This window comes from Meles meles, chromosome 6 (genome assembly GCF_922984935.1).
Source record: "Meles meles chromosome 6, mMelMel3.1 paternal haplotype, whole genome shotgun sequence".
In the NCBI taxonomy this organism is placed as follows: domain Eukaryota; kingdom Metazoa; phylum Chordata; class Mammalia; order Carnivora; family Mustelidae; genus Meles; species Meles meles.
Window position 1 is genome coordinate 147868355 of NC_060071.1, and position 13394 is coordinate 147881748.

At 62.0% G+C, this 13394-nt stretch overlaps 2 protein-coding genes across 2 annotated transcripts; one reads left to right on the plus strand and one right to left on the minus strand.

The window, feature by feature from the left end:
• Positions 1–1461: 1461 nt before the first annotated feature.
• On the minus strand, positions 1462–4253 carry LOC123943692. The gene is made up of 6 exons (XM_046007902.1): positions 4035–4253; positions 3901–3987; positions 3377–3799; positions 2629–2688; positions 2307–2523; positions 1462–1973 (listed from the first exon to the last, which is right to left on the minus strand). The coding sequence occupies exons 1-6, from the start codon at positions 4251–4253 to the stop codon at positions 1945–1947; spliced, it is 1035 nt and encodes a 344-aa protein (XP_045863858.1). The 3' UTR covers positions 1462–1944.
• Positions 4254–5539: 1286 nt separating this feature from the next.
• On the plus strand, positions 5540–6858 carry DIO3 (iodothyronine deiodinase 3). Its single transcript, XM_046009763.1, has one exon. It carries the CDS (start codon positions 5540–5542, stop codon positions 6452–6454), a length of 915 nt encoding a protein of 304 aa, XP_045865719.1. The 3' UTR covers positions 6455–6858.
• The last annotated feature ends 6536 nt before the right edge of the window (positions 6859–13394 follow it).

Below are 13394 nucleotides of genomic sequence, written 5' to 3' on the forward strand. Positions count from 1 at the left end.
GCTCGGCACGGCCTGATGGGCATTTTAGCCTCGGGACACTGGGACTCGCAACCCCTCAGGTTTAACACGGGGTAGCATCCCGGGGCCGTGTGGGGGACGCACAGGTGGCACGGTGTCCCCCGTGGGAAGCAGACCCTTCCTCTCGTTGTCACCCGTGTGATAGCCCTGGGATTCCGTGGCTTCCCACAAGAGGCTTGAAATGCACTTTGGACGGAGGTTGAAAACAAATGAGCAGACGCGCACGCACACACACCCACACACACACACACACGTGGCATGGTCCCACACACACAACGCGTTCATGACTCGGGCTCCCCTCTCAGCTGAGAAAATGGAGGCTCAGAGAAGCAAAGGGACTTGGGGTGTCTCTCGGCTGGCTGGTCGTACCCCACCTTGCTCCAGAGAGGGTCAGAAATGGACACTGCAGATCAGCCTGCCCCAGGGTTCCACAGAGAGGCCGCCCCCGAGTCGAGAAGCCCAGCATCCCTCTGGCCCCAGGAAGGGCCCAGGCACCCACAGGGGACATTTGGCAGGCACCTGCTCCCCTCCCCCACCCCGGAGGGGCCTGGCCGCGCACCAGGGAGCACCGGGGGGGGGGGGGGGGTGTCGGGTGGGGCCGTAGTCACAGCAGGAACACTGGTGCCCGGGGTTTGAGGAGGGGTGGGCTGAAACGTGAGGGCCCAGCGTTGTGGCAGGGCAGGCACGCGAAAGAAAAGCCGGGGCCGAGTTACAAGGCCAGAGGTGCGGTCCGCCCTCCAGCGGGGGTCTCACAGCCCCAGAGCCGCACGCAGGAGCTGTGGAGGGAGGAAGGCACTGGGAAGCAGCCTCCCAATTTCCTTGCAGCGTGGGTGACACCCGACGGGTGGGATGGGACATGCCCAGGTCACACAGCAGGTGGCCTGGCTATCGCCTTCAGGGCTCTCTCCTCCCCTTGGCCAAGAGACCCAGGCCTCTAACCCCGGAATGCTACCCAAACCCTTGCCCATCCAGGCCCTGGGGCCCTCCAGAGCTCTCAGTGCCGGGCTCCCAGCCTGCCCAGCCACCTGGGGAGCTTGACCAGCTCTCCCGGTCCTACCTTCCACCCCCGGGAGGGGGCCGACAGGGGGCGGAAGGGGTGTGGACTCCCGCTGTCTTAAGGACCCTTCTAAGAGCAGACAGACCAGCAAACCCCCAGCCACCGCCCCCCCCCCGTTCAGCCCAGCCCAGAGGAAGGAAGCTGGGAAAGAAGTGATTCCGGAAGCAAACGATACGTGTGAGCACAGGTCGGGAGGATGCCCACGACATGGCCTGCTCACCTCAGGAGGGAAATGGGCTGGCCCTGTGGCCAGCAAGGCCTCCCTGGGCCCCGACTGCCTACAAGCCCTACCTCGTTCCCAGCCGCCAGGAGGAAAAAGGGCAGAATGAAATGCCTTGGAATTATCCGGAAACCAGTCTCCAGTAAGTCCACGCCACACTCGTTCACTCATTTCACGAAGGTTTATTGGGCTTCTCCTGGATGCTGGGAGCAGATCCCTGGGCAGGATCCAGCTGGGCCCACCTGGGGGAGGCAGGGCCGGAGTAGCAGCAGGGACAGGTGGGGACCCAAGGTGCAGCCCAGCCCTCCTGAGGCTCCGCACTGCGGGAATGCCCAGGGGCGAGGACACAGGAGAGCAGGGAGGACAAGGGAGGTCCCAGCTCCCTCTGGGGGTGGGGCGAGCAGAGCACAGGCAGAGGGGAAGGGGTGGAGGAGGAGGGAGCACAGAGGGAGCACGTGGGAATCCTGAGGCCCGTGGAAGGCTACTGGGAATTCCAGTAGCCACAGAAGGCTGAGGCCCTGGCAGCTGAGTCACCACGAGGGTGGGGCAAGGCTCGGACACCACGCACCTGGGTCTCCACCACTTCGGGCCGGTACGTGGCCGGCCCACCTCCTCCTGCCCTGCTGCCCAGCCTGCTCCGTGGGAAGTCTCAGCAGCCATCTCCCTGGTCCCTGGGAGCTGCTCACCAGGAGAAAAACGGAGGCTGTGCCCATTCACCCCCCCAAGCCCCCATGCAGGGCACTGTGGGGGAAGGCTCAGAGCCTGGGCAAACGCTGCCCAGCCCCTCCCCTGCCCGGGGAGACAGCCCTGTGAGAATGGCCTGGGAAGCGAGAAGGCCACCCAACCCTCCCTTGGCTGAGCCAAGCCCTCTTCGCCTGTCCCCTCCCCCCACCCCCTTTCAAGTTGCTCCTGGACACCAGATGGACCCAGTTCAACTTGTCCTTCCTTTTCCTTCCCCCGCCCGCCCCCTGCTGGAGGGCAGGCGGGAAGGGGGGACAGGCAGAGCCATACCTGGAGGCTTGGGGAACAGCCCCAGCGCCCACTCTGGTGAGCCCAGCGCGCAGCCTGCCAGGCCCACGGGGCCAGGTCTCTGGGCCTTGGACCCAGACTCTCGCTGCTGACCCCCAGGACAGGTCAGGACAGGAGGAGCAGTTGGTAGGAAGGGCCGGGTCCAAGGCAAGCTGGTGTTCCACCCTGGGGAAAGGGAAGGAAGGTGGAGTGGAGGCTCCTGGGGAGGGGAGAGGATTTAGGAGACGGAGAAAAAAGGAACGGAGTAAAAGTCACCATGCCTGGGCCTGACTTCTAAAGGCATGGACCTCGAGTCTGTCCTCACCTGCACAGGAGGCTGTGGGAGCCAGACCGGCCTGATCATCTTGTCCAATGTTCTGGAACCCTGAGATAGGGAGTACAGCGTGTCAGCCCAAGAAACAAGCAGAGCCCCGGAGCAGCGACAGCCCTAGGGACAAGTGCTGCTCTCCCGAGCCTCCCTGGGGCTGGAGGCAGCGCGGGGTCAGGGTGGCTGGGAGGGCCAGCTGGCAGAGCAGGCGAGGAGGACCCGGCCCCCACGTGCCCCCGCCCACTCCTGCCAACCCCCACCAGCTCCAGCCACCAGCAGCATCCCCACCAGAACCCAGGTAGCACAAAAGGCTCTCCCAGCCCCAAATGGCTTTTCATTGTCTGAAACTCAAATATGGGATGGGGGAGGGCTGCCCCATGGCCCTGTCCCAGCTTCTGCCTGGGTGGGAGCAGGGCACAGGTCCTAGACTGGCACCCGCCCCCCCAAAGAAACCAAGGAATAGGGGCCTGAAAGTTTTGCCAACCAAAGCTGGCATTCCCCTTGCCCCTGCCCAGGAGGGGCACCCCAGACCGCCAAACCCCCTCTCAGACACTTGCCAAGCAGGAGGCTTCTCTCCCCACATACCACCGAGAGGGGAGCAACGAAAAGAAAGGAAACAATGCCAACTCAGAGGTGCCCTGGAGAAGTGGGGGGGGGGGCAGACAAGTTGGACAGGTCTCCCCCCCCCCCCCCAGTCAGGTTTGGCTCAGGGAGAATTCCCTAACCCTTCCTGAAGGACCCCTACCCAGCGGGGTGAGGGGCACTGCCAGGAGGCTGAGAAAGGCTGGGACCAGGCTGGCTTTCCTCCAGGCGGGGAGATCCCGGACTGTGCAGCCCCAAATCCCTGAGCCGACAGCAGAGAAATGGCCAGGCTGGGGGAAAGAGAAAGGGGGCTACATTCAAGTGCCCCCCACCTTCCTCTCTGGGTCTTGACCTGCTGGAGCCACTGGTCCAGCGGGAAACTTAAGCGGCAAAGGGGCCCACTAGGGTCGCGAAAGCCGGAGAGGAGGACCTCCGCCCGAGGCGGGGCATCTACCCCCGCGCCCGCGGGGTCTCGCTGGCTCCCGGGTGGGGGATCCTTGCCCGGCAGTTGACTTCTCCAGCCTCGTTCCCTCACTGTCGCCCTCGCCACCGTCGCCGCCGCCACCGGGAGCGATTCGCCCTCGCCCTATGCAGCCCAGCGAGCGAGCTCCCACCTCGGCCACCGGCGCGAGAGCTGTCTCTGTCCCGGGAAGAAGTTAGGAGCTGGTCCCGAGGCGCGCAGCGCACGGGGCGCAGGCGGCGGTGGCCCCGGCACTCGGCCACCGCCGCCCCAGAGAAGTCCCGGCCCCTGCGAGGGCGTACCAGGAGGCTCCGCTGCCCAGACCCGGTACAAATCGCTTGCGACTGGGCCCGGGCCTCACCCCGAAGGGCAAGGCGGACCAAGGCGAAGCGGGGCTTGCTCCCAGCTTCGGGGACCCCAGGTCAGGGCACTTCCCCGCCCCGCCGCCCCTGAGCACGAGTCGCCGGCCCGGCGCCGGACGCAGCGAGGAATCAGAAGGTCGCTGACTCGGCGGCCGGGTGGACGAGGGCCCCACGGAGTTGGGGAGTTGCCCCGCACCCCTAAAAGCCTCAACACACATTCTCGGTTGAAAGTACGCACTTTACGCGTCCGGGCGCCTCCACGGTGAGTCGAGCTGCCGCGCTCGGGGTCGGCGAAGGTGGCTCAGCTCGGGCGCTCCAGTCTCGACGTTCCCGGGGCAGAGAGCAACGTCCGGGGACGCACGGGACGGGTGCGCCCAGCGGCCGGGGCTGCGCCGGGCGAGGAGAGCGGCGAGAGGGGAGCGCTTCGGCGTTCAGGCAACAGCTACCCCTAGTGGGAGAGCCGCCGGGGCCGCCGCCGCCCCGCGCCCGCTGCCCCGCGCCCCGCGCCCGCGGCGCCCCGCGCCCGAAGCGCTCCCGGACCGGCTGGAGCGCAGGCCCGGCGCCGCTTTCCCCAGCCCTCCCCGTCTCCGGCGCCGGGCGCTAAGCGACCCTCGGGCCCTGCCCTCCGCACCTCCCCGCGGCGCCCCGGAGGCCGCTGACCCGAGAAGAGCGGCGCCGAGCGGGGACGAGATGGGACGGGGCGGGCGCGGCCGGGACGGCGCGCGGCGGTCCGGGGCAGCGGCGGGGGGCGCCGAGCGCGGTGTGCGTGGCGGGGCGGTGCGGGGGGCGGCCGTGTGCGAGGCGCGAGTGTGAGCGCGCGCGGGAGGCGAGCGGGCGGGCGGGCTCCGGGAGGCGAGCGGCGCCCGCGGGCGAACGGGGAAGGCGGCGGGGGCCCAAAGTTGCCTCCTCGCGGGTCCGCGTCCCCGGCGGGGCGGGAGCCGGGGCCGGCAGAGCGGCGGCCGCGGACCCGGGCTCCCGCGGCACCTGGGCAGCGGCCCCGCACGAGCAGCAGCGGCGGGGGCGGCGTTGGCGGCGGCGCGCGGGAAGCGAACCGGAGCTCCGGCGCGGCGCGGCGGCCGCCGGGGAGCTCCGCTCAGGTGCGCGGCGAGAGGGGCGCGGGCCGGAGGCGGGCCTCCAGGACCGAGGCCGCGCGCAGCGCTCGCGCCAGCCGGCGCCGGAGGATCTCCCAGGCGGACGCCTGGGTCCCTGGTCCAGCTCCCCGTCCCGGGTGGCAGCAGCGACCGGGGTCCCCCGTCCCCGAGAGCGCGCTTCGGGGGCCCGGCCCCGCCCCCGCCGGCCCCTGGCCGGGCAGCTCCGCGCCCCCCCCTCCTCTTCCCGGCCGCCTGCGCCCGCCCTCGGCCCTAGATTTCTAAGGCATTGGCCACGCCGCTGGGTGATCCCTCCGGGCTCAAGTTGCAAGGGGGCGGGCCCGGGCCGGAGGTGGAGTCTCCCGCCAATTGAAGCCTCGGCTATAAATCGAGCTCCCCGCACAGCCAAAGCCCAGATGCCGCGCCAGGCCACCCCGAGGTTGGTGGTGGGTGAAGGTAGCGGGTCCCAGGGGGCTTCGGGGGCTGCAGCCACCATGCTCCGCTCCCTGCTGCTTCACTCCTTGAGGCTCTGCGCCCAGACGGCCTCGTGCCTCGTGCTCTTCCCGCGCTTCCTCGGCACGGCCTTCATGCTCTGGCTCCTGGACTTCCTGTGCATCCGCAAGCATTTCCTGGGCCGCCGCCGCCGGGGTCAGCCCGAACCTGCCGTGGAGCTCGACAGTGACGGCGAGGAGGTGCCCCCCGACGACCCGCCTGTCTGCGTGTCCGATGACAACCGCCTGTGCACCTTGGCGTCGCTGAAGGCCGTTTGGCACGGCCAGAAGTTGGATTTCTTCAAGCAGGCGTATGAGGGCGGTCCAGCGCCCAACTCCGAGGTGGTCCTGCCCCACGGCTTCCAGAACCAGCACATCCTTGACTACGCCAGAGGGAACCGCCCGCTGGTTCTCAATTTTGGCAGCTGCACCTGACCACCGTTCATGGCGCGCATGAGCGCCTTCCACCGCCTGGTCACCAAGTACCAGCGCGACGTCGACTTCCTCATCATCTACATCGAGGAGGCCCACCCCTCGGATGGCTGGGTCACCACGGACTCCCCCTACAGTATCCCACAGCACCGAAGCCTGGAGGACCGGGTCAGCGCCGCCCAAGTATTGCAGCAAGGGGCGCCCAGCTGCTCCCTTGTCCTGGACACCATGGCCAACTCCAGCAGCTCGGCCTATGGGGCCTACTTCGAGCGCCTCTACGTAATCCAGAATGGCACCATTATGTACCAGGGTGGCCGCGGCCCCGACGGCTACCAGGTGTCTGAGCTGCGCACCTGGCTGGAGCACTATGAGGAGCAGCTGCGCGGCGCTCAGCCCCGCCGAGTGTAAACAACCATGGGCCACTTGGCTGAACTTGGCAGGCCATGCCTTCGAGCCTTCGAAGCCCATGTGCAAATGCCCCCCAAACAAGTCGGGTGTGCAGAGGGCCCCATGACACAGCTGTGCTGAGCCAGGGATCGCTGGCTGGGTCAGCGACCCCAGCCAAAGCACCTGAAAATTCTCCCTCGCCTCCCCGGACTCTGATGCTGTGACTGTCCCTCACCTGCACCCGCCTGGCTGACTCGAATTCCCCCTTCTGAGTGTGGATGCCACCTTTGCCTGGGTCCTCCCCTCCCCCACTCGTCCTCGCGGAGGCCCCTGCCTCTCACAGCCCCTCCCCAGAGAGAAGAGCCACTGTGCCTTCAGCCAGGTGCAGCAGCCCTCGCCGAGAGTCTCTGGCCTGCCAGCAGCGTCTGCCGCTCGCCCTAGGCGCCTGGCACCACACCTGTCATTGGCAGGGAGGGGGCGCTCTGCTGCTTTTGAGTCTATTTCTTGTCCCTGAGTTGGGAGTGGGGGCTTGGGGTGGGGAAGGGTGGCCAGGGTCCCCCCCCCCTTATTTTGGGTGCTCAGGAGCCCCACTGCTGATGACGAGCTGTCTCTAACTGGTCTTGACCACGAGCTGGTTCTGAATTGCAGAGGGCTCGCAGCAGCGCCTGAAATGAGGGAGGGGAAATACTCTGGGTTTCCGAGAGGAAAGCGCCACACAGGGGGTGCAAGAGGGGGGCTGGGGGTGCCGGGAAGCCGGCTGGAGAGGCACTGGCGAGGTTCGCAGCGCCCCAGGGAGAAGGAAGAGGCTGGGACTCCTGGGAAACGGGGAGTGGGTGGAGGAGTCCGCGGGAAAAGAGAGGAGGGGAGCGCATGGAGACCCCGAGCTAGGGGTCTCCTGGCCAGAGCTGCCGGCTGTGGGGCCAGGAAGTGGGAGGCCCCTGATTCGAAGGCCATTTTTGAGTGTTTTGCTGGAAATACTCTCTGTACATAAACTTCTTTTACGCTACAATAATAAAAGCTTGAAGTAAACTGCTTTCGCGTTGCCTTTGGTCCCTTTATTTTTTTTTTTTTCTTTCCTCTGAATAGCGGCAGGCATTAAACACAAATCTCTCCCTCGCGTCCCCATAGTGACCCTGGGGGGAAGGGTGGCTGGAAGGAGCCGGCGCCGGCAGGGGCGCGGGAGGGCAAGGAATATGTAAGGGGGACGGCGCGGGTGCCCAGGAGTGTGCACACGCACGCGCACACCCACGGTGGAGTGTGTGGGGTCGGCAGAGAAACCGAGAAGCCGAGCCGGGAGGGGTCCTGGAAGGAGGCGGGAGAGGCGAGGGGGTCCTCACTTGCCGCCGCGCGCGCTTGCGCTCACGCGCGACCGCAGCTGCCCCTGCAGCCGCCCGTCTAACTTCTCCGACCGGCCCGCGGGGTGGGGGAGGGGCGGCGTGGAGGACGGGGGGGCTACGGACACTCCAGGGCCGCGCTCCCGACCACCGCGGGCGCCTCCGCACACCTGGCTCCTCCCTGGCCCGCTTCCCGCACCCGGCTCCTCCCTCGCCGGTTCCCGCATCCCGCTCCTCCCTTAGCCCCCTTCCCGCACCTGCAGAATCGTCTCTCCCTCCCCTGCAGTCCCCGCCTGGCTGCGGGGGTCCACGGGAGGTGCGACTAGCGAAGAGCACGATGGCGGAGGGAGGGGAGACGGGGAAGGGCGGGCGGGCGGCGCCACCACTCCAGCAGCAACACCTACGGCGGGGCGGGGGCGGAGCGGGGTGAGCCCCCTGCCCAGGACACCCCCTCCTCCTGCGCCTCCTTCGCTTCCCCAAGTTCGAGCCAGACCTCGCCACCACCACCCGCGACGCGCTCGGTACTGGGAAGTGGAGAAGGGGAGCGAGATGGAGGAGAGGACAGAGACCGGGAAGAGGGGGACGCCTGTGGCCGGGACGGGGGCTGGTGGGCAGGGGGCCTTGGCGTTTGGCACCGCCCCTGCGTCCGCAGTCCGGGCCGGGCGCTCCCGCGCAATCCCGGCCCTCACCGGGTCCCCGGCTGCTCCCTGGGGGAGGGTGGCGCTGGCAGCGCGGCATTAGCGCGGCCCCCACCCCCCTCTGCTAGCGACACCTGGAGCGGAACCGAGGGGGGGGGGGGTGCGCAGAAGAAAGGGCGGAGGCGGGAGTCTGCAGGTCGCCAGTGGGGCAAGCGGGGCAGCCGAACTTCTCCCGCCCGGGAATCCAGGACCGTCCGGGTCTCGGGATGGAAGGAAGGAGTGCTAGTGACCGCCTGGTGTGAGCAGCGCGCAAGTGAGAGGGGGTTCTGCAGGGGTGAGGGGGGATGCAGCAGGAGGGTGAAGAGAGGCCCCTGCTCCACCAACGCCGCCTCCAATTCTGAAAAGTTTTTGGAACTGACACCCTGAGCTGGGATTTTTTTTTTTTTTTTTTGCTTTAAAAGTATTTAAATTTAAAAAAAAAAAAACTTTTAAGAAAAAATTGGCACAGATGGTATTTCTGCATCTCCTCCCCTCCCCCACCCCCACCGCGCGCTGCTTCTCACCCCAAAACCCCCAGGAAGAAACCTGAACCAGTCGCACTGGGCGCCGGGGAGGGCCTACCCTGAGCTCTGGCAGGCGCTGCAGGCGCTGGCCGGGGTGGGATTTAGTGGCCCGGAGGCAACGGAGGGCGACCCGGGAGCACCCGCAGCCGCCGCCGGACCCCACAGCCTGCTGCGGCCGCGCCTCGTCTGGGCGCGCCTATTGGGGGTCTTGCTGGACGCGCTGTGCGACCTCCCTTCCCGGCGGAGCCTGCTGCCCGCCCGCGCACCCGGCCCTGTCTGGCTTCCAGGACCGAAACTCGGAGCACTGGACGCTCGGACCTGCCTGAGCTCCTGCCACTGCCCACGCGGCCGGCTGGCTCCCCATCCAGGGGGCTTCCAACACACACACGCCCCCCCCACACACACTTTTCTTCTTTCTCTTCTCCCTCCCACTCTCCTTTCGTCCCCTTCATCTTCCCCTTTCTCTCTTCCTTTTCCCTCCTGTCTTCCTTGCCTTTCTTTTCTTCTCTCTCTTCCTTTAAAAGCTCTCCTTCTTACAAAAATAGTGCGTGCTCATCGAGGAAAACTCAGAATCAGGAGAAAATAAAACCAACCCAAGGTAACCTCAGGGTGTGAGCACTTTCAAACATGCCTCTCCCTACCCCCCCCCCACATTTGTAAATACATATTTTAATAACAAGAGCGGGATTATTGTAGCCTGACATTAATTTTTGACTCCTGGTACCCTCTTTCCATTTCAATAAATAAGTCTGGAATGAAACCACTGCCCCACCAGCAAAGGGACAGCCAGGGATGGCTCCAGGGGGCTTGGGGTGTGAGGCAGGTTTCATTATTATAAACAAAATGGCAGGGAGCAGCGGGTGCACGCAGCCCCCTGCCCCTTTACCTCACTGGAACATTCCTTACAGGGGAAATCGCCCGGTCAAAACACACGCACACCTTGAAAGATGTCTGGTTTGCCAGATCTTGCATAACTGCCTTCCAGAAATTCGACTTGATTTTATTATTTTGTGTCTTCCCCGTGCTGTCTCTTCTTTATTTTTAAGTGAAAAATGTGAAGCTAATACATAAGTCCATTCTCAGTAGTAAATTTTAAATACAGAAGAAGGGGGACGAGAACGAATAAGCTTCACTTAGAGCAGGATTTTTCAAACTGCAAGTCAGGACCCAGCAGTGGGTCGTGAAATCAACTTAGCAAATCAAGCGAAGCGTTTTGTAAGAACTGAGATAGAGGAATACAATGTAACCACCAGCATACCTTTCACCCAGGCTGATAGGGTTTCCTGAAACTTCTGTTTCAGGGGTGTGTGTGTGTGTGTGTGTGTGTGTGTGTGTGTGTACAAGGTGGCTGACATGAAATGTATTTCTCCCCTGAAGGAGGGATCAGAAATGTTGAGAGATGTTGAAAGCCAACGCCGCAAAGTTCCCATTCATCAGGGATAGCCCCTGTGAACTGTCGGGTGTTTCCTTCCAGACTCTCCTTCGCCTACTGACAATGGTATATGAGTACATTCCCAGATATAGGTTCCATAATCAGGATCACGATGCACAGTGCTTGATGGCCGCCCCCGCCACCCCCACACACCTTTCTCCTGCCAGTCCCTACCCGGCACCCTTTACCCATCCATACATCAGGTCCAAGCAGCTCTGTGCCTGCAGGGTAACTTGGGCCAGACCCGTGGGAGGTCCCTGCCTCAGGAGACACTCTGCCCTCAAGGAAGGCTGGATCCGTGAGGATGAGAGGCTGAGACAGACATTGTTCTTACTGGGTTTGGGTTTTTTTTTTTAAGATTTATTTATTTAAAAGTGAGAGAGAACATGGTGGGGGAGGGCAGAGGGGGAGGGACAGAGAATCTTAAGCAGACTGTGCACCGAGCACGGAGCCCTGGGGGAGAAGGGGGCTCGATCTCACAACCCTACGATCGTACCCTGAGGTGAAAGCAAGAGTCAGGCGCTTAACCGACGGAGGCGCCCAGGCGCCCCCATTGTTCCTTCATTACCATGCCCATCATCCCCATCATTAGTGTTTCTTAGGTCCACAGTCAGCTCAGCAACTGGTTCAGGGAGGGAGGAGGGCACTAGAAGTGTCCATAAAGAGGGTCTCATTTGTCCCTTGAAGCCACAAGTGTCTCCTCTCCAAAGACAGAGGGAAGGACATCCTTGGTGCAAAGTGCGTGGAGGCCAAGAAGGACAAGTTGTGTTCAGGGAACAGGAAGCCACCTTGTGGCTTTAAAGCAGAGGGGGTCGCGGTGGAGGAGGGGGGCCAGTGAGGAGGGTTGGGGCCACCGTGGGAGCTTAGGCCACAGCGTGGGGTCTCTGCCGAGCCCTAGGAATGGGAACCTCAGACAAGAAAGCAGGGAAGTCAGAGGGAGAGGGGAAGGGGCAGCAGACACATGGGTGGGCCTGCCGTCCATCCTCCACTGACAGGGCGTCCAGGTGCACCTGCGGGAGTCAGGCTGCCATCTGCCCTTGACCCAGCAACTGTTCTCTAGGCATCCACCTGCAGAAGGTGATCAGACTATTGGGCACAGAGGGAGGGAGGTACCAGGTGACCATGGCCTCTGCCTCATGCCGTGCAGACACCCCTCTGCAGAGAAGTGATGTCCCAAACCCCGGGGTGACCCACAAGTGGGATAGTGAGAAATGATATCTGAATGCTCGCTTGAGGGGCCAGGCCCTGGGCAAAGGGCTGTATCTGGATTGTTCAATTCGTTCACCCTAACAACCCTCTTAGATAAGCACAATAATTAGCCTCATTTCACTGATACACAAACTGAGGCTTGGCATGGTCACAGATGGCTGGGCCAAGGTGTTTCGGGCTGAATTGGGTCCTTCCCCCAAATCTGAATGTTGAAGTCCCTAGTACCTCCAAATGTGACCTTATTTGGAGATCCGATCTTTAAAGAGCTTGAGTTAGGATGAGGTCATTGGGGCAGGCCTTGATCCAGTATGACCGGTGTCCTTAAAAGAAGTGGAGATGAGGACCCAGACGCACAGAGGGACGGCCATGTGAGGACACAGGGAGAAGGCGGCTGTCTACATGCCAAAGAGAGAGGCCTCAGGAGAAACTCGCCCCACCGACACCTGCGTCTCAGATCTGCAGCCTCCAGACGTGTGAGAAATATTCTGTTGTTTCAGCGTGTGCAATCATTTGTCACGGTAACCTTAGCAAACCGATACAGGCCACAGACGAGAAAGTGGCTTTGACCACAGGCCCCTCTTACCCCAGTGCTTGGGGGGTTAACACCAGGCTGCCCTGCATCCCCCGAGTGGCCAGAAAGAGTCAGGGCGCTAGAGATCTCCCCGACCCAGACCCGTCCCTCCCTCTGTAGTTACATGAAAATGCAGCTTACAGGACAGCGGGTCTGAGTTGGGCAGTGAGCGTGTGTGCTCTTTTTTAAATATCTGCAAAGACACACACACAGGCAGCTCTAGAAAAATCTACCCCGAGGAATTCACAGTAGCTGTCTCTGTGTGGGTGGGATTATGAGTGTTTTCTTACTTTCTTCTTGTTGCTTGTCTGTAGCCTGTGATTTTTCTGTAGTGAATGTGTATTGCTCTTATAACAGAAAAAATAAAACTAAAAACAGCAAAAACAGTGGCTGTGGCAAGTAGAAACCTGAAGGTGGGGAGGCCAGAGCAGATAGAGGACCTGGCTGGAGGTGGTGAGCTCAGAGCCAGGTTCGGGGATGGGTGGTGGGAGTTTTGGGGGACAGGGCTGGTATGAGAGACATTTGGGAGGGGGAAAAAAAGGAGTAAGGTTGCTGAAAAAAAAAAAAAAAACAAGGTACCCGATTATATTTGAATTTTAGGTAAGCAACAAATTTTTTAGTATAAGTATGTCCTAAATATTACATGGGATATACTTATACTTTTAATAGTTTTTTTTAATTCATTGTTTAATTGAAATTCAAATTTAATTGGACATTTTGGGTTGTTTCTTTGTTTTAAATTTGATCATCCTAAGCTTGGATGGGGGGCAAAGTGCAACCTCTCTGAGGCTCTGTTAGTGGGAACCTCAGAGGTCAAAGGGCCTCAAAGCATGGGATAGATAAACCCAAAGCCTCTGGGACTCTCTGTTCCCTCTTCCCCTATGGCCAGACAGAGGCCCCCAACTCTCCTGAGACTGCCTCTCGTGACCCAGAGCCAAGGAGGAATGACCACCAGCCCTGCCAGCCAATGATTTGTAGGGCCCAAAGCAAAATAAAAATGCAGGGCCCCTTGTTCAAGTATAGGGGAAAGCACCATTAAGGGCATAAAATATGCAGCTTCTTCCTTTCTTTCATGGTACCTCAACTTGTTTCATTCCTATTTAATGGCATTATAAACAAAGAAAAATTAACAGCTTCGATTATGTATTAGTCTGGGTCTTCTCGAGAAACAGAGCCAGCAGGAGAGAGATTTACTTTAAGGAAGGGGTTCACGT

Coding starts and splice junctions, on each gene's coding strand:
- LOC123943692 (XM_046007902.1), bottom strand. CDS start 4,253: ATGTGTGTTGAGGCTTTTAGGGGTGCGGGGCAACTCCCCAACTCCGTG. Junction 3,988..4,034: donor GGTCCGCCTTGCCCTTCGGG/GTGAGGCCCGGG, acceptor GGGTCTGGGCAG/CGGAGCCTCCTGGTACGCCC. Junction 2,689..3,376: donor AGTGCCCCTCACCCCGCTGG/GTAGGGGTCCTT, acceptor TCCCTATCTCAG/GGTTCCAGAACATTGGACAA.